Source organism: Oncorhynchus masou, chromosome 13 (genome assembly GCF_036934945.1).
Source record: "Oncorhynchus masou masou isolate Uvic2021 chromosome 13, UVic_Omas_1.1, whole genome shotgun sequence".
Taxonomy (NCBI): Eukaryota; Metazoa; Chordata; class Actinopteri; order Salmoniformes; family Salmonidae; genus Oncorhynchus; species Oncorhynchus masou.
Window position 1 is genome coordinate 11,209,568 of NC_088224.1, and position 23,522 is coordinate 11,233,089.

Below are 23,522 nucleotides of genomic sequence, written 5' to 3' on the forward strand. Positions count from 1 at the left end.
TAGGACAGCCCTCACGTCTGCATTGCAGTAAATGCTGTGCGGCCACTTCAGACATCAGATTAACGATAGAGCCTTTTAGTGTAGATGACTTGACTAGCGAGTTTATCAATTTGAGTCGTGGCCATGCATAAACATTATAGTTTGTATGACTAGGCGGCAACGATGCACAGGCTCATTGTATAACTAACCTGAACTAGGAACACAACAAACCCTTTGAATGTACGATTTACCACTTCTTTGACAAGTGTTGCTCGCAGTTTGAGCAAAAAAAAACATGAACTGATTCGATACATTTAACAAAGTGCTGCTCATAGTTTATATATGAAGGGCCTACGTATCAACTTTCGCTGTGATTGCTTTTGTTAATACGTTATGTGCGAATGAATTGAACATGGACAAATGCATCATAAAAAATATATATATATTGAGCCTATTTAATGCAAACCTTGCTGTTAATAGATGGCAAAGCAGCATAAGACTGAGTTAAACGTTTGGAAATGTCAAATTCACTTTCTCATTCATTGCCTAAAATCGTATATCAAGTGCAAGTGCGCTGTTTAGCACTAACCCTAATCACACTATTAACATTATGCCTAAAATTAAATTAAGACCTAAAAGCAAATTTTGGTTTTCATAAATGTTTCGATTTAGGACTTAAAAAAAAAAACTTTGTAGCTGTGACGAGCGTCAATTTGCCTGTTTCGTCTCATTTCCGCCATGAACTATATTTTCCCCGCTCCCTCAATCTCATTGGTGCTCCATGCAAACGCTGTTTCACTACATGGCCATAAGATGGCGCCAAATATATAGCTAGGGGGTTTTGCCTTTTACACAAGTAGCTCAGTTTCAGTTTCATTTATTGAATAGCAAATAGTGAAGTAACCGGCAGCGTATAGAAAGGTCCATCTTCATATTAGAACATCATCAATCATTGATATTTTATCCCATAATTCACAGTTCAGATAATTGTTTTGTTGTTGTTGTAGCAACCGCACCACCGTGGGAGAAATTGCTTTGTTTGCAGTCGGGCTCTGGGTCTTGTCGGCTGTTGCGTTGATTAGCTAGCTAGTTTACAAACCTTTAATCATCCTAACGCTACATATCTGTTCGCAATAATGGCCCATTACAGAGTAAGTATACGAAACTGTTCTTCAAACACGAGTGGTTTGAAGATATTTATTTCATGTCCTATGTTTTCATGTGTTACTTTGTAAACTAAGTTAGCGAACTGACTGCATTCATTGATTACTTTGTATCTAGGGTAGCTCTCCTTTATTGGAATCAGCTGTGTGGTTGTGTTAGTTAAACTATTTGTTTTCAAAGTTTATGGTCAATCAGGCATATTTGTATTCTGCTTACCTGCCTGGAAACTCATAAACTGAAGTAGTTATCTAGCTACAGCTTTAAATAGCCTATGCAAAAAAAATGTTTTGTTAGTCTTCTCATCATTGTTTGATTTCACAGGCTTCCGAGTCCAAGAGAGAACAATTTCGAAGGTATCTAGAAAAAGCTGGAGTTCTTGACAGTCTCACCAATGGTAGGCTTCTTTCAGAAATTGAAGAACATTACTGGCAAAGTTTCTTTTAATATGCATAAAGTTTCTCATGCGGTATACTTTGATTTTGTGATTTAAATGTTCATCATTTTGATTCCAAATTCGAACCACTTGCATAGTCTATAGCAGGGGTGTCAAAGGTGTCCAATATGGCCCGCACGTGATTTGAGTTACAAAAAAACTCAATACACTTTAATATTTTAGATTTACATTTTAGTCATTTAGCATAACATCTTATCCAGATCAATTTACAGGAGCAATTAGGGTTAAGTGCCTTGCTCCAGGGCACATCGCCAGATTTGTCACCTAGTCGGCTCAGGGATTCGAACCAGTGGCCATTTGGTTACTGGCCGAAATGCTCTTAAAGGGAAACTGCAAAAATGTTCACCGCCATAGGTACTCCAGCACCACCCCAACATCAACATATGTGAAAATGGTAGATAAGTGTTTATAATGACATCGTGTGTATCTGGTGATTTTTGGACCAATCATTAGTAGGCAATACTAATTGTCTACAAATTAGTTGATGTAATTGAAAAACCTATATTTCTCATTCATAATCTCCAGCACCACCTCAACATTAACATAAGTGAAAATGGTGTAATTCTATGTTTTGTAGTAAAAAAAAAAGACAATGAAGTAGACATTAAAAAGGTTTTCCCTTTAACCGCAAAGCTACCTATCGCCCAGGACAAAAATACACAAAAAACAAACAAATTGAAACGGTGTATACATTTTAATACACCTAAATTCATACCGTTTCTTGACTTTGTTCAGCTTGCTATAATCACCGAAATGAAAACTAGACAGTCGGGGAGCATCGAATACAAACATCGATGATTACTCTTTCTTTTTTTGTGTGCTATTTTTCACGTTGAGGATGTATAACATGTATTCAGTGAGGCCCTATGGGACCTTGTTGAAGAACGAATGCGGCCCCAAGGGCCAAACCTGTTTGACACCCCTGATCTATAACAAAACTTTTGACTCACATATCACAACCAATATCCATAACAATTGTATTACTGTTTGCAGTGTTGGTCGCCCTGTACGAGGAGCCAGATAAACCTAATAACGCTTTGGAGTATCCTTTTTGTCTTGGTTTGAATAATATTCCAATATGATGACAACCATGACCACCGTCTCAACTGATCCCGTTGGTGCAGATGTTGCTTGCTGATTCAGCTAGTCACTCATAGCGTTGGGCAGAGAGTACCTTGCCTGAAATCTAATGAATAGTGCCCCCCTGGTGCAAAAACGATCAAGTGTAGACTTTGTGTACGTTTACAGTAGCCTCGTCTAAAATTGTCGTTGTTCATGTGATGTCTTTTAAAGGCTCTTTTTCTTATTGTTCTATTAAGTCATTTACCGCCAGGTGATGTCACCAGGCAGGCCAAAACTCCACCCCCATCAAAACGGGCTGAAATCTCAGGTGGCCTTTTCAAACAGCTCTTTGACTAAAAGGGCATTATCATTATTCTCATTTCACAGCATTATGCCAACCTCATAGTGTGGAAATATATAAAACACAGGAAAAATCAAATTTTTGACTGCACTGGGCCTTTTTTTTTTAGAGAGTTTATGGTGTACAGTGGCTGGCCAGAGTGGTGGTGCTCTGGTGATATGGGTTCAAACCCTGATTTACACCACTTTCCATTCTATGCACTAGCAGCTCTCCTCTATCTCCCCATCTCAATCACTTCTTGTTCACGGTAGCTGTCATCAACAACAAGAGTTTTGACTAGCCTTCACCTAAACCCCAGCTTTCTAAAGCATCACCTTGGTGTGGCTGGTGCTGAGCCCGGAGACACGGAGGCCCTTCGTCTGGAGCTAACTGAGCTACAGCAGAAGTGGGATCTGCTCATGGAGGAAAACAAAGACCTCAGAAACAGGGTCAGAGAGAATTTAAAAAAAATCCTAAATTCAAGGCTTTGTTTCCTGGACCCAGATTAAGTTTAGATTCTCCATTGATCTTGTTTTGCTTTTTTTGCCCAGAACTAGGCTTAATCTGTATCCGGGGAAACCACTCCTAAATACCCCAAAAATATCTAATCCCGGTAAGTTGCAAATACCCGACTTTTCTCTACCTTGTTTTACAGCTTCTGCAGTATGAACCAGCACCCGAGGATGGAGCAGCAGAGTAGCGGAGTTGGTTGAATTGTTCTTTTTGTCCACTGTTTTGAGAGAAAAAAGGCACTTTTTTTGTTATTTCTTAGTAGTATAATGACACTATACCCAAGGATGGACATTTTTGTTAAGTAGTATTTTCTGTGTACAGGCACTTGTTCAATCTAAAGCGTCAACTGTTTCTCTCCAATTTCAAGTCAATAAATACTATTTTCAGCAAATATTCTTCATGCAACGTTATTGTGTTGATGTATCTCTAGATGGAATTCCCAACTGATCCTTGCCTATTCATTTAAATGCCACACACACAGGGTCACCGTGACAACAGGCCTACTACTTCTGGTCCAGTATGGGCTTAGCGTTCAAAGCCAATTTTCTTGCCTCTTGCTGTTTGGCTATATAATTTTATATCTCTGTAAATGAATTATTTTAAAATATCATCTCATTAGTAATTCAAGAATATTAGTACTTTATTTTATCAAGTAAAATGATTATACAATTGTGAATATACAAATCAATGTATGATGTAGTGTTTAGTAAAAAAAAACAAAGTACAGCTTCACATAAGCAATAGGCTTGTTCAAAATCAGTCCCATTCCCTCCCAATCAAAATGTACAATTTATCTTGTCAAATAATTAGTGGGCTTTGTGCCACAATATCAACGCTTTTTCAGGATGGAGGACATCTGCAGTATCCCGACCTGAAAAAAAAAAAAACAGAACAAGTTGAAAATATTATGTAACTGGTTTGGCCAAAGACTACATTGTTGTAGTAGTTCAATTATAGTTGAACTGAAATAAGCTGTTGCTTTGTTGTTCATTGGATGGTTTAAATAAAGTTGGCCAGTAGCCTATATCATGAGTAAAGAAACTGTCAATTGGGCTGATACTCAAATAGATTATGTCACTGGGAAAATGTCCTCTGATTAGATCGGTAGCTAGTGAACTCCAGCCACCAATTTAAATTGTAAAGTCAAATTCACTTGGTTATTGTGCTTTTTAAAAGTACAATACCTTAAATACAATATTGAGGAAATCATGCTTTGAAACTTTTTCCTTGTTAACACATTATTTCCAATGAATATCATTGATTAGTTTTGTGTTACGTAATTGCGAATTACAGCCTAAAGGATATAGATTTTCTGATTCTGCTTTCCATTGCTCTTGGTTCATTGCTGTAAGCCTTGCATTTAAATGCACGCAATGCAATGAAAGTCCTTCAAACTAAAACAGACCTGTCAACAATGTGTCTTTTTATCTAGATTTACTAAGTGTTTTCCATTGCAAAATTCTGCTTTGCTTTTTGTCTTCTGAAAATAACGGGTGCAAATTTGGTGCATAAAACCAGACTCTGACTAAATGCATTGTGGCCTGGGCCCAGAGCAGTTTATCTTAACGGTAATGCTGTGTACTCAACTTCACTGACAGAAAAACATCACAGTCTCAAGAACTGCAATTCTATGGAATAATATCATTTCTTAGGCTACACTTCAGGGCACCCTTAGCTAACACCGTAACAGTGTACCCTGAAGCATAGCCTGTTTTTTATTTATTTAACCTTTAATTAATTAGGCAAGTTAAGAAAAAAATATTATTTACAGTGACGGCCTACCCCAGCCAAACCTTCCTCTAACCCGGAGAACGCTGGGCCAATTGTGCGCCACCCTATGGGACTCCCAATCACGGCTTGTTGTGATACAGCGTGGAATTGAACCAGGGTCTGTAGTGACCGCTGCGCCACTCGGGAGCCCCAACATCGTAATAGTTTCTTGTGACATGATGAGATAAGGTAATAAACCTTAGATCTGCAGGTCGCCTGGAGCTCGCCTGCTGCTGCCGTTACTTGCCAGTGACATTCGGCTGTTGGGAGGGCTGTTGCCATAGCGGCTGTGCTGAGACACTGAGCTCAGTTCTATTGAGTCTTGGCTCTGGGGCCTGCTGAGTCTCTTGATGTCCGGCTTAGAGAAGGCCCTGGCTCGGCTGGCAGCAAAGCTACAGCGTGGCTTCATGCTTATGGTCCCAGGGAAGGAGTCCCCACTGTCTGAGCCATTCCCCTCCACTACAGTGGAACAGTTCCAGGGGGCACTGACCCTCCGTGGTTTTCTTGCAATGACCGAAAGGGTCGGGCATGAGGAGGCATCCATCAAGGGTAGCACGGGTAGGGTGGGGTACTCAGAGCCCCGTGACCCTGTGAAGTCCATGTGGTGGGTGAGAGGATCTACATGGTGGGGAAGAGGATGCACGACAAGATCCTCTGGCTCATCCTTCTTGTCCACAAGGGCAGAGCGTGTCGTCTCACGGTTGATGTTCTTTGAGTTGCTGTTGTGTTCAGGACTTGGCACTGCCTCCTTACTGGCTGTATCGTGACTGTCTGTACATGGCTTGACACCAGGGTCCACCTGAATAGGAACAAAGGCAGAGGAGGCATTGAGGAGGGAATGCGTCGGTCCGTTGCCCTGTTTCTCTATCAGGAGTGTGTACCCACTGGGTCCGCTGGGGACAACAGGCTTGCAGCCCACAGAGGTTGCCCCCATGTTAACTTGTTTGACGTCAGAGTTTCTTTTGGATTTGCTACGGTAGTAGTCATCCTTCAGGTGTGGGTGGTAGGCCAGGATGCCCTTCTTAAGCTTCCTGTAGCTCAGGTGCGTGATCTCCAACAGGCTGAGGAAGAGGGAGACGGCAGCGATGCCCTGCATGAACATCATGAAGACAGTCTTTTCCGTGGGCCTGGAGACAAAGCAGTCCACCACATTTGGGCACGGCTCCCTCTCGCACTTAAACAAAGTGTCCAGGTGATGGCCGTAGAGGAGGTACTGGCCCATCATGAAGCCCACCTCCACCACAGATCGGGTGACGATGTGGGCCACATAGGTCTGTAGCAGGGACCCTCTCAGCGGGGCCTTGTTGAGCTTCCCCAGGTCCAGCTGTCTCATCTCCCTCTCGATGCGCCTCCGTACCTCGATCAGCTCCACTCCCTCCAGCTCCCGACGCAATGCTGCCCTGTTAGTGTGGCGCGTCTTCTCCAGAGCTCGCAGCTGGTAGATGGCGTGACCCATGTAAACCAGAGAGGGTGAGGAGACGAAGATGACCTGCAGCACCCAGTAGCGGATGAGTGAGATGGGGAAGGCTCGGTCGTAGCACACGTTACGGCACCCTGGCTGTTCGGTGTTGCAGATGAAGTCGGTCTGCTCGTCGTTCCACACGTCCTCTGCAGCGACGCCAAGCACCAGCATCCGGAAGATGAACAGGATGGTCAGCCAGATCTTTCCCACCATGGTGGAGTGGATATGCACTTCCTCCAAGATCCCACCCAGGAAGTTCCAATCTCCCATCTTCACGCGGGTTTTGCTAATTAATGGGGAAAATGATGTTAAAAAGCAGAAAATGGAATGTCAAGATGAAGTGTAGGGTGAGGTCAATAATACATGGACAATCAATGTTTATTATAAAGCAGAATTGATGATGACGATGATATAAAAGGGGAAACCTTCTTACATCCCATTTTGGGATTTCTAAATTAAGGATATGTACCCATTGATCCTTGAAGAATATAACTTTTATAAATGCCTCATGAGCTTAGTTGTACCCTGTCAGAACCCAAAATAAAAAGCTTGTTTTGCTCCTAATGTTTTTAAACAAATTAAACGTAAACAAACACTATACAGCCTCAAAAAATGGTTAAAACTATAATGTTGATATCATGGATTGCCAGTCCTTGCATCCATAGTTCTGTATGAATTTGAGAGTGGTAAAAAAAATGTCCAGCCCCATCCCTCAGCTTTTTAATGAAACGGGTGGGGAAAACACTGTTATTGTTTCAACTGCTGATTTCTCTCTTTAATAATCATTATAATATCACTTGCTAATCAAGGACTAATGATAACCATTAGTCCTAATTGAATGATCATTAGGTAATACAACATCAAATGAAATAATAATTGACTAGTTACAGGAAAAAATTATCACCCCCCCAAATATGTAAATTAAATGAATCAGAATGCAGTGGTCTTTGTGAGTTTAAATCAGGAGACCTCTGGTGGGGAAAATAAGTTAAAACTCAATCTAAAATCACACAAGTAAACTTACCTTTCATTGGGGAAATAATATGCACATAAACAGACATTTTAGAACAAAATATTTAGACGTTTGATACAATCCTGTGCTCATTGTCAATCTCTTTATCTTCTTAGTAAACCATAGGATACCCAGCCCAGAACTCCACAGCTGATTTAAATGAAAACAAAGCAAAAAGCAGCCCGTTGGCCTGGGTTGGTGAGAACTTTATAGCCTGCCAAGAGAAATCAATTATACTATTCGTTGTCATTTACCTTGCAGCAGTATGAACGGACTGCCGGTGGTGGGGAGCCCTGCAGGTCATCGGGTAATAGGGGACCGCCAAAATATTCAATCGTTTGTCTATTTGTGGCTGCTCTCAGAGGACCTCAAACCCCTGTGACCCTCGGTGGCACTCTACCCTGTGATGCCTGTAGTGGAATATGATGTGGTCTGTCCGATACACAGACACTGAGCCAGAGCACTGGCTTACCCCCTTTTGGCCCCGGTGGCTCTGAGTGCATCTCTATGGGGAGCCAGCAGTTAAAGTAAAAATCTATTAGGTCAAATATATCTGAAGTGGATTGATATTCCTGCCAGTGGTTACTAAGTGGTGTCTACTGTGGGAATAAGTACAAAACGATTAGGATACTATTCATTCCCATTATTCATCAAGTCACTGTATTCTCATGTGTCAGAATTGTGTTGCAGAATTACTCAATTTGGAGAATGACAGTTGGATCAAACTCAAATCTCAATAAACTACTGTTGGTAACCATTTGAAGAATGTGTGAATTTCTTGATGTTTCATAGTGAGACGGACTGAATAGGAAAGCTCATTTTCTTTTATTTATCCATGGGCCATGATAAGTTATTCATCATTGATAACCACACCCTGTCAATCAATAAACTTTGGCCTTTTGGAATGAACCTTTGAATCCTACAACAGATGAAATAATACTCTGTATCAGTTATTAGTAACATATATTATATGCAATACATGTTTTCTTTATACATAACTGTAGATTGTTCCTTAGCACTGTTCCCAAACACAGTTTTAACGCCACAATACTGACCAATCAAATCACGTCTTTTCCCAATAGTTTGGCAAAAACATCAGAATTTGTCTGCTTGTGTAAAGAAAGTGACAGCCATGGTGATTTTAAATCTGCAGGTTACAATCCTGTTCAAAATACACGCTGGAATGGATTGTCTTGTCATCTAATTATCTTGGCTGTAAATAAACTTAACAAAATTGTCCATATTAGTCCAAATATAATTTATTTGACCTTGTTCTGATATGCAATGTCAGATTATTGCTAAATCTGTTCACAAGCAGCTGGCTGTTTGGCACTAGCAATGAAAGGGATATTCCAAGTCATTAAGCAGCTATATCGCTGAACTCAATAAACCCTGTTCAATAATTGCCTTTAGTTTTTCCTGTAGTTTTGTTAATACTGACCCTTCTGTCATCACTATTGGTCTCGATGCCCTCTGCCATGACCTTGAGCCCAATCAACCTACTATACTACACCTGTACTACTCCACGCCAACATTGGGATTTTAACTTTTATATAATGTTGTTTCCTCTCATTGTAAGAACTGATTGTATTCTAAAATGTGAGTGTAAAAACACAGCAAATGTTTATTATAAATGAGGCCTCTGGTTTGAAATACTTCTTGTTGCAATCTCACTGTCATTCCGTGTTCACTTCCTGATTCAAGGGATTCGGGGGCCTAGATTCAGTTGCTCTTCACATATACAAGTCAAAGTGAATGCATGCCATATTAAATTATATGAGAGTCTGGAGTGCTTCCACCATGGTACACTATACTTTTCGATCAGTGCTTTTTCTCCGTACTGGAGATCAATCGGTCATGTCCGATTTTATACATGGATGACTCCCTGTGAATCTAATTAAGTTGACCCCCCCCCCAGCTATTGCCTGTTTTTTATTCAATTTACACAAAATCAATAGCTATGGCTTGTTGGAAGGTTAGGGTTGCATCCCAAATGGCACCACATCCCTATATAGTGCGGTACTTTTGACCGATGGGCCCTAGTCATAAAAGGAATAGGATGCTATTTTGGACGAATCCTTGGTTTTGTTTACTGTGGCCTGTGCCCTAGGAGTACTAGTTGAACCAGCCAATCCAAGCCCTTTTTGAGTTTCAAAGTTGTGGAATATGTAGCGTCTAATTCATAATTCCTTAAGGCTTGCTCTATTTGTTACTAAAGTCAAATGACTATTTGTAGTTGCTGTCCACATGTCTGTCAGGATGTCAAGGGCTGTTTTAGCTTTCTCTACTATTGTCATTCTCATATAGCGTCATTGGAGTTGGCTAAAACAGAAACTGGTCAAACATCATTGTGATTTGATTGCGGGTGATGTGGAGGTAAACCCAGGCACCCTCATTTGTTGACTTCTGTGATCGAAAAAGCCTTGGTTTCATGCATGTCAACATCAGAAGCCTCCTCCCTAAGTTTGTTTTACTCACTGCCTTAGCACATACTGCTAACCCTGATGTCCTTGCCGTGTCTGAATCCTGGCTTAGGAAGGCCACCAAAAATTCAGAGATTTCCATACCTAACTATAAGATTTTCTGTCAAGATAGAACTGCCAAAAGGGGAGGAGATAGCCTGCAAAGTAATGTCATACTTTCCAGGTCCATACCCAAACAGTTCGAACTACTAATTTTAAAAATTACTCTCTCCAGAAATAAGTCTCTCACTGTTGCCATCTGCTACCGACCCCACTCAGCTCCCAGCTGTGCCCTGGACACCATTTGTGAATTGATCGCCCCCCATAGAGCTTCAGAGTTTGTTCTGTTAGGTGACCTAAACAGGGATATGCTTAACACCCCGGGAGTCCTTCAATCTAAGCTAGATGCCCTCAATCTCACAAAAATCATCAAGGAACCCACCAAGTACAACCCTAAATCTCTAAACAAGGGCACCCTCATAGACGTTATCCTGACCAACTGGCCCTCCAAATACACCTCCGCTGTCTTCAACCAGGATCTCAGCGATCACTGCCTCATTGCCTGTATCCGCTACAGGTCCGCAGTCAAACGACCACCCCTCATCACTGTCAAACGCTCCCTAATACACTGCTGCGAGCAGGCCTTTCTAAGCGACCTGGCCCGGGTATCCTGGAAGGATATTGACCTCATCCCGTCAGTTGAAGATGCCTGGTCATTCTTTAAAAGTAACTTCTTCACCATCTTAGATAAGCATGCTCTGTTCAAAAGAATGCAGAACTAAGAACAGATACAGCCCTTTGTTCACTCCAGACCTGACTGCCCTCGACCAGCACAAAAACATCCTGTGGCGGACTGCAATAGCATCGAATAGTCCCCGCGATATGCAACTGTTCAGGGAAGTCAGGAACCAATACACGCAATCAGTCAGGAAAGCAAAGGCCAGCTTCTTCAAGCAGAAATTTGCAAAAAGTTCTGGGACACTGTAAAGTCCATGGAGAACAAGAGCACCTCCTCCCAGCTGCCCACTGCACTGAGGCTAGGTAACACGGTCACCACCGATAAATCCATGGGGCGGCAGGGTAGCCTAGTGGGTAGAGCATTGGACTAGTAACTGAAAGGTTGCAAGTTCAAATCCCTGAGCTGACAAGGTACAAACTCTGTCGTTCTGCCCCTGAACAGGCAGTTAACCCACTGTTCCTAGGCCATCATTGAAAATAAGAATTTGTTCTTAACTGACTTGCCAGGTTAAATTAAGGTAAAAAAAAAAAATCCATGATAATTGAAAACTTCAAACAAGCATTTCTCAATGGCTGGCCATGTCTTCCTCCTGGCTACTCCAATCTCAGCCAACAGCTCCACCCCCCCGCAGCCACCCACCCAAACCTCCCCAGCTCCTCCCTTACCCAAATCCAGATAGCAGATGTTCTGAAAGAGCTGCAAAACCTGGAACCGTACAAATCAGCTGGGCTTGACAATCTGGACCCTCTATTTCTTAAACTATCCGCCAAGCTGCTGCAGTCATCCCCCTCTTCAAAGGGGGAGACACCCTGGACCCAAACTGTTACAGACCTATATCCATCCTGCCCTGCCTATCTAAGGTCTTCGAAAGCCAAGTCAACAAACAGATCACTGACCATCTGTGCAATCTGGTTTCCGAGCCGGTCACGGGTGCACCTCAGCCACGCTCAAGGTACTAAACTATATAACCGCCATCCATAAAAGACAGTACTGTGCAGCCGTCTTCATCGACCTGGCCAAGGCTTTCAACTCTGCCAATCATCATTCTTATCGGCAGACTCAGTAGCCTCGGTTTTTCTAATGACTGCCTTGCCTGGTTCACTAACTACTTTGCAGGCAGAGTTCAGTGTGTCACATCGGAGGCCATGTTGTCCGGTCCGGATTTAGATAAAGCAAAATGCTATGAGAACAGGTTGTTCTACCAGGTTTGTTGTTGGTTTAATTGTGAAGCCATAGAAAATGGAAGTCTCCCTCCCATACCAATTGTTCTTGAGTAGCTTCAGTAGTTTCGAGCAATCATAACTGTGTACTTCGACAGTACATTGAATATATTGGACCCTTTCGATACTAGAAATCTTTCAAGTATTTGTGATACTGTGTTTCATGGACTGATATTCTCCATAGTTATGAAAAATGTTTACAAAATGCTGTTCAAAAATGCTACATTAATCAGTGCACTATTTTCATTTGCTACAAATATAACACTTGTGCCGACTCAGTCGGCTTACTTAATGTCTTCTAATTTAACTCACAAGAATTACATTCAAAATGATTCTCTTCAAATCAAAGCTTTATTTCAACAATGTTATAAAATGATTCCCTTCAAATCAAGGCTTTATTCGACAATGTTATAATTGTGTACAGCAAAACTGAGCTCAAAAGATACATTATTACATGTAGGACAATTAAAACAAATTGTTTGGGTATTTTCTGATTAAAAGTTTATAGTAAGATCTTCTTGTAGAACTCAATCCAAAACCACACAATTAGAGAATCAAGTCTTCGGCTGTGTAAAGAAATGGTCATAACTCACGATGCATTTAAAATGGTACTTCCTAACGGTAGGCTTGCACCCTATGTATACAGCTTGTAAAGAAGTACATTAGCTCATGTTTGAATGATGAAAATCAGTTTTGTTTCAACCCAAAGCCATCCGTTAAAGACATACATTCACTGTATTCAGTAGTACTATGTAAAAGGACTAAATAACCAGTCAGTCCTAATCACAGGCTTTACAGAACACACCAGTATTATAGGATCCCCTGACTAATAACCCAAAACTAGTCATTTAATAGGGATATCAAGTAGTACATTAAGAGTTTATAAATCATATGCAGAACATTCAATAAAATTAATATACTAAAAAAATAGGAGTACAGGGGACCAGCTACAGATTCAAAACTTTGAGAAGGTCACGACAATGAGTGTGGTTCCCTTACAAACCTCTCAAGGGCCCAAGTATTATAGATAACAGAATCAAGTCCATACAGACTCCTTTAAAAAAAAAAAAAAAAAAAAAAAGGACTGCAGTTTCAACCGTGTGTATTTTGGACACAGTGATTTCAGAATAACTGCAGTTATACTTTACTCTGACCGCAATCTTTTTTTCTTGAATGGTGTTTTATTCCAAACCAAGAGAGGATAGTGCAATTTCCCCACATTTCATTCTCACATGAAACAAAGCCTCAACCATAGTCTATCCCTGTGAAAAGGATCTTAACCAGTCAACAAATGAGCCCTTCCATTCATGGTATTCTTGGGAGTAATAGTCTGCATATTTTATAAAGAGCTCAGTATAAGGACACATTCTTTGCTGGCATCTCCTCAATTGCAGCATAATTGGGTAGAATGTCTGAACAAGAACCCTGCAAATTCCAAACAGATTCTCATGGGTTGACATGATCAGTTTCTGGAAAGGGAAGATCAATTGAAATATGCAAGGGAATCAGCCATGTACAAAAATATGTTTCAAGAAAAGCAAAACTAGAATTGACCGTCTGTAGTACACTGAAGTACCCCCTGTATAACATCAAATACAATTTAGATAAAGCACAAAATGGCAAATAACTCATTTTTAAAAAAATTAAAGAACCACATTTTCATGTATGGTTGGTGAAAAGTGAGGATTCATGCTGCTGCAGCAGTGAGTTTGGGAGGTTAAATAGAAGTCACATCAGCCCAGCTTTCTACAGAAATGTATTAAAAAGGCAAGTCAACCATCCATCTCCCCAAAAAAAGAGCACACCCACACAAGTACAACTCAGATTATTGAGTGTTAAAAGTCAAAAGAAAATCATAGCATTGAAGTAGTGAAGAAAAACGTGGAGATAGGCGAGCAGCAGTCTAGACGTGAGAGCAGGTAACTTCCTTATTTAAGATAGTTCATGAGACATCTGAAAAATAAGAAAATTATGATTTAAAAACGGGCCCTGCAGAAACATGAGGATAAAAGTTAACGTGTTGTGATATCGTTGGAACTCACAGCTGGAGGGTCTGGCGCCATATTGTCTCATGATCTGGTCATGTGTGAACTTCACAAACGATTCATATTGTTCTGGGAAGGAACCAAAACATCAAATTATCTATGGAATTAAAACCAATTAAACTGAGCTGTCTGACCATGAGATATCAATCTGGGCCGGTATTCTTAAAGCCTTTAAGAGTAGGAGAGCCAATCTGGCATCAGGTCCCAACTCCCCCTTATGTAAACTGATTAATTATGGTCTAAAATGGTGAAAATGATCCTAAATCAGCACTCCTACTCAGATGCTTCATGAAGCCTGGCACATATCTGTAAAGAGGAAGTCACTCAGTATACCTGCCAGTTTAGTGTTGAGGATTTGCTCATACTCTTCACGGATGTTCTCGTCATGGTCCTTGAGAATCCGTTCACACAGAGAGCCAACTTGGTGCAGTGTGAAACAGGGCTGGTCCCTCTTCACAGAAGACCCTGGAGAAACCATAACATGACAGGGAATGGTCTGTGGCCTGACAAGTGCACATGCAAAATCTCAAATGGCACCCTATTCCCTCTATTGTGGACTACTTTTGACAGGGGCACTACATCAGGAATAGGGCGCCCTATGGATGGTTAAAAATAACCACCTTACAAGGTCAGGATGTTGAAACATCTAGAATAAAACACATGCAGAATTCTTAAGAATTTTACTCTGGTGGCTCTTATTCGCCACACCAAAAAACAAGACAGCAGTGTGTGTGTTATTCATCCCTACAGTGAGACACAGCACAATGTGAGTGTTATTCATGCTTACAATCATTTATTTGCCATCAGATGCTAACAGCATCTCCTTCAGCTTGGTGGGAGTGCATGAAAACACACCTGGTTGGGCGCTTGGTGCCATGAAGCCAGGGCTTTGGCCTGGGCCATCACTTAGACTCTGGGACTGGCTCTGGTTGAAGGCCCCCTCAAGCTTCCGCCTCCTCTGATAGCGGCTGTATTCTTGCCTAAGATTCTGGACAATCTGCTCTGTGGAGAGGAGAAACAGAAAACGTAATCTTAACATGATTGGCGTATCCTGGAATGAGTGTTTCCTCATGCATTAACCCAGGCCTCCCACATGTCTCTCGGTTGCGTGATAAAACATGGTCATGCATGCATCTAATCAATCCATCATTTTCAATTTGGCAGGTAGATGGATGTATAAATGACTTCTTAGCAGTGGTGTAAAGTACTTAAGTAAAAATACTCAATTTCGACTTGTGGTATCTGTACTTTACTATTTATATTTGACAACTTTTACTTCACTACATTCCTAAAGAAAATTATGTACTTCTTACCCGACACCCAAAAGTACTTGTCACATTTTGAATGCAGGACAGGAAACTGGTCCAATTCATGCACTTATCATGACCAGGGCATCCCTACCACCTCTGATCTGGCGGACTCAATAAACACACGTTTAAAAAAAATATATTTTTTTTACAAAGTCTTGAGTGTTGGAGTGTGCCCCTGGCTATCCATAAATAAAAAATGGTGCCGTTTGCTTAATTTAAGGAATTTTAAATGATTTCTGCTACCAAGCTAAAACTAAAGCAGGAAGCACCAGTGACTCACTCAATACGGAAGTGGCCAGATGTGGATGCTACGCTGTAGTACCGTTTTGCTTGCACAGATTGGAATATGTTCCGGGATTCATCCAATGGCATTGAGGAGAACACCACCTCAGTCACTGGCTTCATCAATAAGTGCATTGACGACGTCGTCGTCCCTACAGTGACCGTATGTACAGTACCAGTCAAAAGTTGACACACCTACTAATTTCTGGGTTTTTCCTTTATTTGTAGTATTTTCTACATTGTCGAATAATAGTGAAGACAAAAAAAACTGGACCGTTCGCACTACCCTCTGTAGTGCCTTGAGGTTGGAGGCTGAGCAGTTGCCATACCAGGCAGTGATGCTACCAGTCAGGAGAGGTCAACCAACTATGATTTTTCGATACCGATAATTGGAGGACCAAAAAAGCCAATACCAATTTTTTTATTTGTAATAATGACAATTACAACAATACTGAATTAACACTTATTTTAACTTAATATAAAACATCAATAAAATCAATTTAGCCTCAAATAAATAATGAAACATGTTCAATTTGGTTTAAATAATGCAAAAACAAAGTGTTGGAGGAGAAAGTAATATGTGCCATGTAAAATATACCTTTTATATACCGTTGACTATTGATGTTCTTATAGGCACTATAGTATTGCCAGTGTAACAGTATAGCTTCCGTCCCCCTCATCGACCCTACCTGGGCTTGAACCAGGAACACATCGACAACAGCCACACTCGAAGCATCGTTACCCATCGCTCCACAAAAGCCACGGCCCTTGCAGCGCAAGGGGAATAACTACTCCAAATTTAAAAGCGAGTGACGTTGGAAACAGTATTAGCGCGCACCCAGCTAACTAGCTAGCCATTTCACATTGGTTACACCAGCCATTGGGCTGATAGGCTTGAAGTCATAAACAGTGCTGTGTTTGCGAAGAGCTGCTGGCAAAACGCACAAAAGTGCGAGCGAGCAATTTACCTTGGCTTCTACTGCATTCGCGTAACAGGCAGGCTCCTCGTGGAGTGCAATGGTTAGAGCGTTGGACTAGTTAACTGTGAGGACTAGTAAACTGAGTTAACTGAGGTTGCAAGATTGGAAACCCTGAGCTGACAAGGTGAAAATCTGTCATTCTGCCCCTGAACAAGGCAGTTAACCCACAGTTCCTAGGCAGTCATTGAAAATAAAAATGTGTTCTTAACTGACTTGCCTCGTTAAATAAAAGGTATAAAAAAATAAAATAGGAAATCGGCGCCCAAAAATACCGATTTCCGATTGTTATGAAAACTTGGGGAGGAGAAAAAAATAAAAATAATTTTGCCCTAATTAAATCGGCCATTCCGATTAATCGGTCGACCTCTTGTCAGGATGCTCTCGATGGTGCAGCTGTATAACCTTTTGAGGATCTGATCTTTTCAGTCTTGAGGGGGAAATAGGTTTTGTCGCGCCCTCTTCACGACTGTGAAGACCATGTTAGTTTGTTGGTGATGTGGACACCAAGGAACTTGAAGCTCTCAACCTACTCCACTACAGCCTCGTCGATGAGAATGGGAGTGTGCTCGGTCCAATTTTTCCTGTAGTCCACAGTCATCTCCTTTGTCTTCATTACGTTGAGAGAGAGTTGGTTATCCTGGCACCACACGGCCAGGTCTCTGACCTCCTCCCTATAGAATGTCATGTTGTTATTGGTGATCAGGCCTACCGCTGTTGTCATCTGCAAATTTAATGATGGTGTTGGAGATATGCCTGGCCGAGCAGTCATGAGTGAACAGGGAGTACAGGAGGGGACTGAGCACGCACCCCTGAGGGGCCTCTGTGTTGAGGATCAGCGTGGCAGATGTGTTATTACCTACACTTACTACCTGGAGGCGGCCCGTCAGGAAGTCCAGGATCCAGTTGCAGAGGGAGGTGTTTAGTCCCAGGGTCCTTAGCTTATTGATGAGTTTTGAGGGCACTATGGTGTTGAACGCTGGCTGACCTGTAGTCAACGCATAGAATTCTCACATAGGTGTTCCATTTGTCCTGGTGGGAAAGGGCAGTGAGGAGTGCAACAGAGATTGCATCATCTTTGGATCTGTTGGGGCGGTATGCAAATTGGAGTGGGTCTAGGCTTTCTGGGATGATGGTGTTGATGTGAGCCATGACCAGCTTTTCATGGCTACAGATGTGAGTGCTATGGGTCCATAGTCATTTAGGCAGGTTCCTTTGCTTTCTTGGGCACAGGGACTACGGTGGTCTGTTTTAAACATGTAGGTATTTGGCCTAGGACCCCAGATCCTCAAAAAGTTATACAGCCCACCAACGAGAGCATCCTGACAGGTTTTTTCCAACAATTGTTTACAGACAGATTATTTGACTTATAATTCACTGTGTCACAATTCCAGTGGGTCAGACGTGTACATACACTAAGTTGAATGTGACTTTAAACAGCTTGGAAAATTCCAGAATATAATGTCATGGCTTTAGAAGCTTCTGATAGGCTAATTGACATCATTTGAGTCAAATGGAGGTGTACCTGTGGATGTATTTCAAGGCCGATCTTCAAACTCAGTGCCTCTTTGCTTGACATCATGGGAAAATCAAAAGAATATCAGCCAAGACCTCAAATTTTTTTTTGTAGACCTCCATAAGTCTGGTTCATCCTGGGGAGCAATATCCAAATACCTGAAGGTACCATGTTCATCTGTACAAACAATAATTTGCAAGTATAAACACCATGGGACCACACAGTCATCATACCTCTCAGGAAGGAGACGCGTTCGGTCTCCTCGAGAGGACCGTACTTTGGTGCGAAAAATGCAGATCAATCCCAGAACAGCAGCAAAGGACCTTGTGAAGATGTTGGAGGAAACAGGTACAAAAGTATCTATAGCCACAGTAAAACGAGTCCTATAGCGACATAACCTGAAAGGCCGCTCAGCAAGGAAGGAGCCACTGCTCCAAAACTGCCATAAAAAGCCAGACTATATGGTTTGCAACTGCACATGGGGACTTTTTGGAGAAATGTCCTCTGGTCTGATGAAACAAAATTAAATCTGTTTGGCCATAATAACCATCATGTTTGGAGGAAAAAGGGGGAGGCTTGCAAGCCAAATTGACATCATTTGAGTCAATTGGAGGTGTACCTGTGAAGTACAGGGGGTGGCAGCATCATGTTGTGGGGGTGCTTTGCTGCAGGAGGGACTGGTGCACTTCACAGAATAGATGGCATCATGAGGCAAGAAAATTACGTGGATATATTGAAGCAACATCTCAAGACATCAGTCAGGAAGTTAAAGCTTGGTCGCAAATGGGTCTTCCAAATGGACAATGGCCCCAAGCATACTTCCAATGTTATGGCAAAATGGCTTAAGGACAACAAAGTCAAGGTATGTGGAGTGGCCATCACAAAGCCCTGACCTTAATCCCATAGAAAATGTGTGGGCAGAACTGAAAAAGTGTGTGAGAGCAAGGAGGCCTACAAACCTGACTCAGTTACACCAGCTCTGTAAGGAGGAATGGGACAAAATTCACCCAACTTATTGTGGGAAGCTTGTGGAAGGCTACCTGAAACGTTTGACCCAAGTTAAACAATTTAAAGGCAATGCTACCAGATACTCATTGAGAGCATGTAAACTTCTAACCCACTGGGAATGTGATGAAAGAAATAAAAGCTGAAATAAATCACTCTGATAAGTCTAACGTTTCAGTCTTAAAATAAAGTGGTGATCCTAACTGACCTAAAACAGGGAATTTTCACTAGGATTAAATGTCAGGAATTGTGAAAAATGTAAAATTGTTTCAATGTATTTAGCTAAGGTGTATGTAAACTTCTGACTTAAACTTTATCTACTAGGCAGTGTCAGTTAACAATTAATCAAAAGGCCACCCGGACAATTTGCATTGACATCCCCTTTGTTTTTACACGGCTGTTACTCCCCGTTTGTTATCCGTGCATAGATACTTTACCCCTACCTACATGTACAAATTACCTTGACTAACCTGTACCCCCGCACATAGACTCTTACCCGAACCTCGTTGTTATGTTACTTTTTTAAACTTCAGTTTAATTTAGGAAATATTTTCTTCATTATATTTCTTGAACTGCATTATTGGTTAAGGGCTTGTCGTAAGGTACACCTGTTGTTTATGGCGCATGTGACAAATATAATTTGATTCGATTTTTGATATGTAAAAACATTGAGACATATACTCAAGTAGAATTTTACCAGGTGACTTTCACTTGAGTCATGTTCTATTTTAGATATCGTTACCTTTTACTAAAGTATGACAATTGGGTACTTTTTTTCCACCCACCACTGTTTCCTACCTAGGTATTGTCATCGACTAGAAACGAATTGACAAAACTAGCTAGGATAAACATGTTACAATCAGGGCCGGGTTCATTCTGGCAAACTTGTGAGTTGAGACTAGTGGCTAACGTTTGCTAACTACATATTATAATTGTATTCCTTTTACATCATAATGATCTGGTATTGCTTCAGTGTAGGCCTATTAGCTACAGCCTTTAAAAATCAGGCTTAATTATTATTTAGAAAGCCTTTTTTACTACAATGTCCATCCAGCTCAATTCGGGCAATCGACTAACCTGGGGTGAGCCTGTGTTCTCCTCCACAAGTCGATTGGGGTGACATCGAACTGTTGTCACCTGTGGCAGACAGCAGGTTGCATCGCTTTGGAGACGGGGAGACCGGAGTCCCTGGCAGATTGCTGCACCTTCGCCGTTTTGGAGATTGAGGGCTGTGAAGGGCCTCCAACTCTACTGAACGCTTCAAAGTAGCTGTGCACGCCATGGTAGCTAACTTAGTCCAGAAAACAACTTCTTTTTGGGGGGGAGGGGTGTCGGTCAAAATGTAGGATAGCTGCTAATAGTAAATGAAGATTGGCTGTCCCGTCTTGCGCTTTCTTGTCTTCTAATTTATTTTTCTCGGTGTTTTGTTAAATCACTCGCTTGCTAAATAACAACGTTCAAATGGCGTCTTCTTCCATCTAACTTTCGTTTTAAGGCAGATGTCACACCTTTAATTGCCTTCACCGCCACTTACTGGACGGAGTTCAGACCGAAATATGAATTTTGCTTCATTTAAAAAAAGTTAATAACACAGCTAGCTAGCTGACCGATTTAAGTAATATCTTTACTTTATCAAATTAAACGTATTTTCTTTTAACAACCAAAATGATAAGTTCAACGTTAGCCAGCTAATAATAGGCGATATAGCTTGCATAATATAGCTGCCCGCTCCTAGTGTTCTACCAAAGCCACGTAGCTAATGCTAATTAGTAATTTAATAACATCTACATGAGCTATGCAGGCATTAGCTAATGTTTCCCAAAGATTATGGATACACTGACAAGATACATGTCTCTCCGCCCTGACAATGGGAGTCGTTGTCCACAAAGCAGTCTAGTAATATGCATGTCAATCTCTCATGGCTCAAAGTGGAGGAGAGATTGACTTCATTGTTACTTATTTTTGTAGGAAGTGTTGACAAGCTGAATGCATCGAACTGTCTGTTTAATAAACTACAAGACATACCACCAGACTTCACAAAGTCCAGAGTAGACTATGGGAGGCGCACAGTACTACATAGAGACATGACTACATGGAACTCTAATTCCACAGTACTACACAGAGCCATGACTACATGGAACTCTATTCCACAGTACTACACAGAGCCATGACTACATGGAACTCTATTCCACAGTACTACACAGAGCCATGACTACATGGAACTCTAATTCCACAGTACTACATAGAGCCATGACTACATGGAACTCTATTCCACAGTACTACACAGAGCCATGACTACATGGAACTCTAATTCCACAGTACTACATAGAGCCATGACTACATGGAACTCTATTCCACAGTACTATACAGAGCCATGACTACATGGAACTCTATTCCACAGTACGACACAGAGCCATGACTACATGGAACTCTAATTCCACATCAGGTAACTGATGCAGCAGTAGAATCATATATTTCTTTAATAGAAATACACCTTATGGAACAGCGGGTACTGTGATGCACACAAAGGCTAGTACACGCACTCTACATACACGTACATTGTAATATTGTTGTATGGTGGTATTATACGTTTTGTATTGTAGATATGTAGTGGTGTACTAATGTTATATGATGTACTGTTTTATATTTTTGTTTTAGGTGTAATGTGTAAACTGGATTGTTTTACGCCTTAATGTGTTTGGACCCCAGGAAAAGTAGCTGTGACAGGCAGCAGCTAATGGGGATCCCAATTAAATACAAATACAAAAACTTGTCAAATAAGACATAATTTTTTTGTTGACCAAATTCGACACTCTCATTGACCTCCATACAAAAACTCCTTGCTTGGTAGGCGAAACAAGGAAAAAACGCCACCTGCTGGAGAGAGACAGATTTTCCGCCGAGTTGGGCCTCTCTTTATCCTCGACGTTACCTCGTTAGTCTGGGTCTTCACTAGTTACTACAGCCACAAAATCATAGTCCATCGCTAAACCCCACGTATTTCTAAAATGTATCTTCTTAAAATCAGATTTGAACCTTAACCGAAACCTTAAACACACTACTAACCTTATGCCTAACCTCAAATTATGACCAAAAAATGTTCATGAATTTTTACCATAGCCAATTTTGCCATTATGGCTGTAGTAACTAGTGACAAATGACCATCGTTCTGGAAATTATTGGTCTGGGTCGCATAGTTAAAGTCAATAGACTGCACTAACGTTAGTTCATCATGAAATGATTGACTTGCTATTATTCACTTTAGCCGCTCATTGATTCACTTTCCAGGTACAAAGTAGTCTAGTGTTTGCGGAGGTTGACTGATGTTCAACACAGAAAAACACAAACACCATAACATCAGTACAGAACAGTAGAAGGAAGCAGGAGTCTTTATGAAGCAGCAGCCAGAGAGGTAGAAGGAAGCAGCAGCCAGAGCAGTAGAAGGAAGCAGCAGTCTTTATGAAGCAGCAGCCAGAGAGGTAGAAGGAAGCAGCAGCCAGAGCAGTAGAAGGAAGCAGCAGCCAGAGCAGTAGAAGGAAGCAGCAGTCTTTATGAAGCAGCAGCCAGAGAGGTAGAAGGAAGCAGCAGCCAGAGCAGTAGAAGGAAGCAGCAGCCAGAGCAGTAGAAGGAAGCAGCAGCCAGAGCAGTAGAAGGAAGCAGCAGTCTTTATGAAGCAGCAGCCAGAGAGGTAGAAGGAAGCAGCAGTCTTTATGAAGCAGCAGCCAGAGAGGTAGAAGGAAGCAGCAGTCTTTATGAAGCAGCAGCCAGAGAGGTAGAAGGAAGCAGCAGTCAGAGCAGCAGAAGGAAGCAGCAGTCAGAGCAGTAGAAGGAAGCAGCAGTCTTTATGAAGCAGCAGCCAGAGAGGTAGAAGGAAGCAGCAGCCAGAGCAGCAGAAGGAAGCAGCAGTCAGAGCAGTAGAAGGAAGCAGCAGCCAGAGCAGTAGAAGGAAGCAGCAGTCAGAGCAGTAGAAGGAAGCAGCAGCCAGAGCAGTAGAAGGAAGCAGCAGTCAGAGCAGCAGTCAGAGCAGTAGAATGAAGCAGCAGTCTTGTTGTATTAAGTCTGCAGTCCCTCTTGGTTGCCCTGCCTTATTGTTACTAACCTGGTCCCATATCCGTTTGTGCTCTTGCCTACTCCTTTGTTTGGCATTAGTTGACAAGGGAGCAGAAACAGACCGACACCCAGGCTATATTGTTACTGCTTGTTGTTCTAT

At 41.7% G+C, this 23,522-nt stretch overlaps 3 protein-coding genes across 3 annotated transcripts; 1 reads left to right on the top strand and 2 right to left on the bottom strand.

Moving 5' to 3' along the window:
* Positions 1 to 809: 809 nt before the first annotated feature.
* On the top strand, positions 810 to 3,903 carry LOC135551743 (c-Myc-binding protein-like). Its single transcript, XM_064982948.1, has 5 exons — positions 810 to 1,130; positions 1,465 to 1,537; positions 2,591 to 2,639; positions 3,319 to 3,448; positions 3,655 to 3,903. The coding sequence occupies exons 1-5, from the start codon at positions 1,116 to 1,118 to the stop codon at positions 3,697 to 3,699; spliced, it is 312 nt and encodes a 103-aa protein (XP_064839020.1). The 5' UTR covers positions 810 to 1,115; the 3' UTR covers positions 3,700 to 3,903.
* Positions 3,904 to 5,481: 1,578 nt separating this feature from the next.
* Positions 5,482 to 8,036, bottom strand: LOC135551735 (gap junction alpha-9 protein-like). The gene is made up of 2 exons (XM_064982941.1): positions 8,011 to 8,036; positions 5,482 to 7,030 (listed from the first exon to the last, which is right to left on the bottom strand). The coding sequence occupies exon 2, from the start codon at positions 7,012 to 7,014 to the stop codon at positions 5,482 to 5,484; it is 1,533 nt and encodes a 510-aa protein (XP_064839013.1). The 5' UTR covers positions 7,015 to 7,030; positions 8,011 to 8,036.
* Positions 8,037 to 12,509: 4,473 nt separating this feature from the next.
* On the bottom strand, positions 12,510 to 20,795 carry LOC135551742 (akirin-1A-like). Its single transcript, XM_064982947.1, has 5 exons — positions 20,390 to 20,795; positions 15,078 to 15,224; positions 14,556 to 14,687; positions 14,220 to 14,291; positions 12,510 to 14,130 (listed from the first exon to the last, which is right to left on the bottom strand). Exons 1-5 carry the CDS (start codon positions 20,592 to 20,594, stop codon positions 14,120 to 14,122), a joined length of 567 nt encoding a protein of 188 aa, XP_064839019.1. The 5' UTR covers positions 20,595 to 20,795; the 3' UTR covers positions 12,510 to 14,119.
* Between the last annotated feature and the right edge of the window lie 2,727 nt (positions 20,796 to 23,522).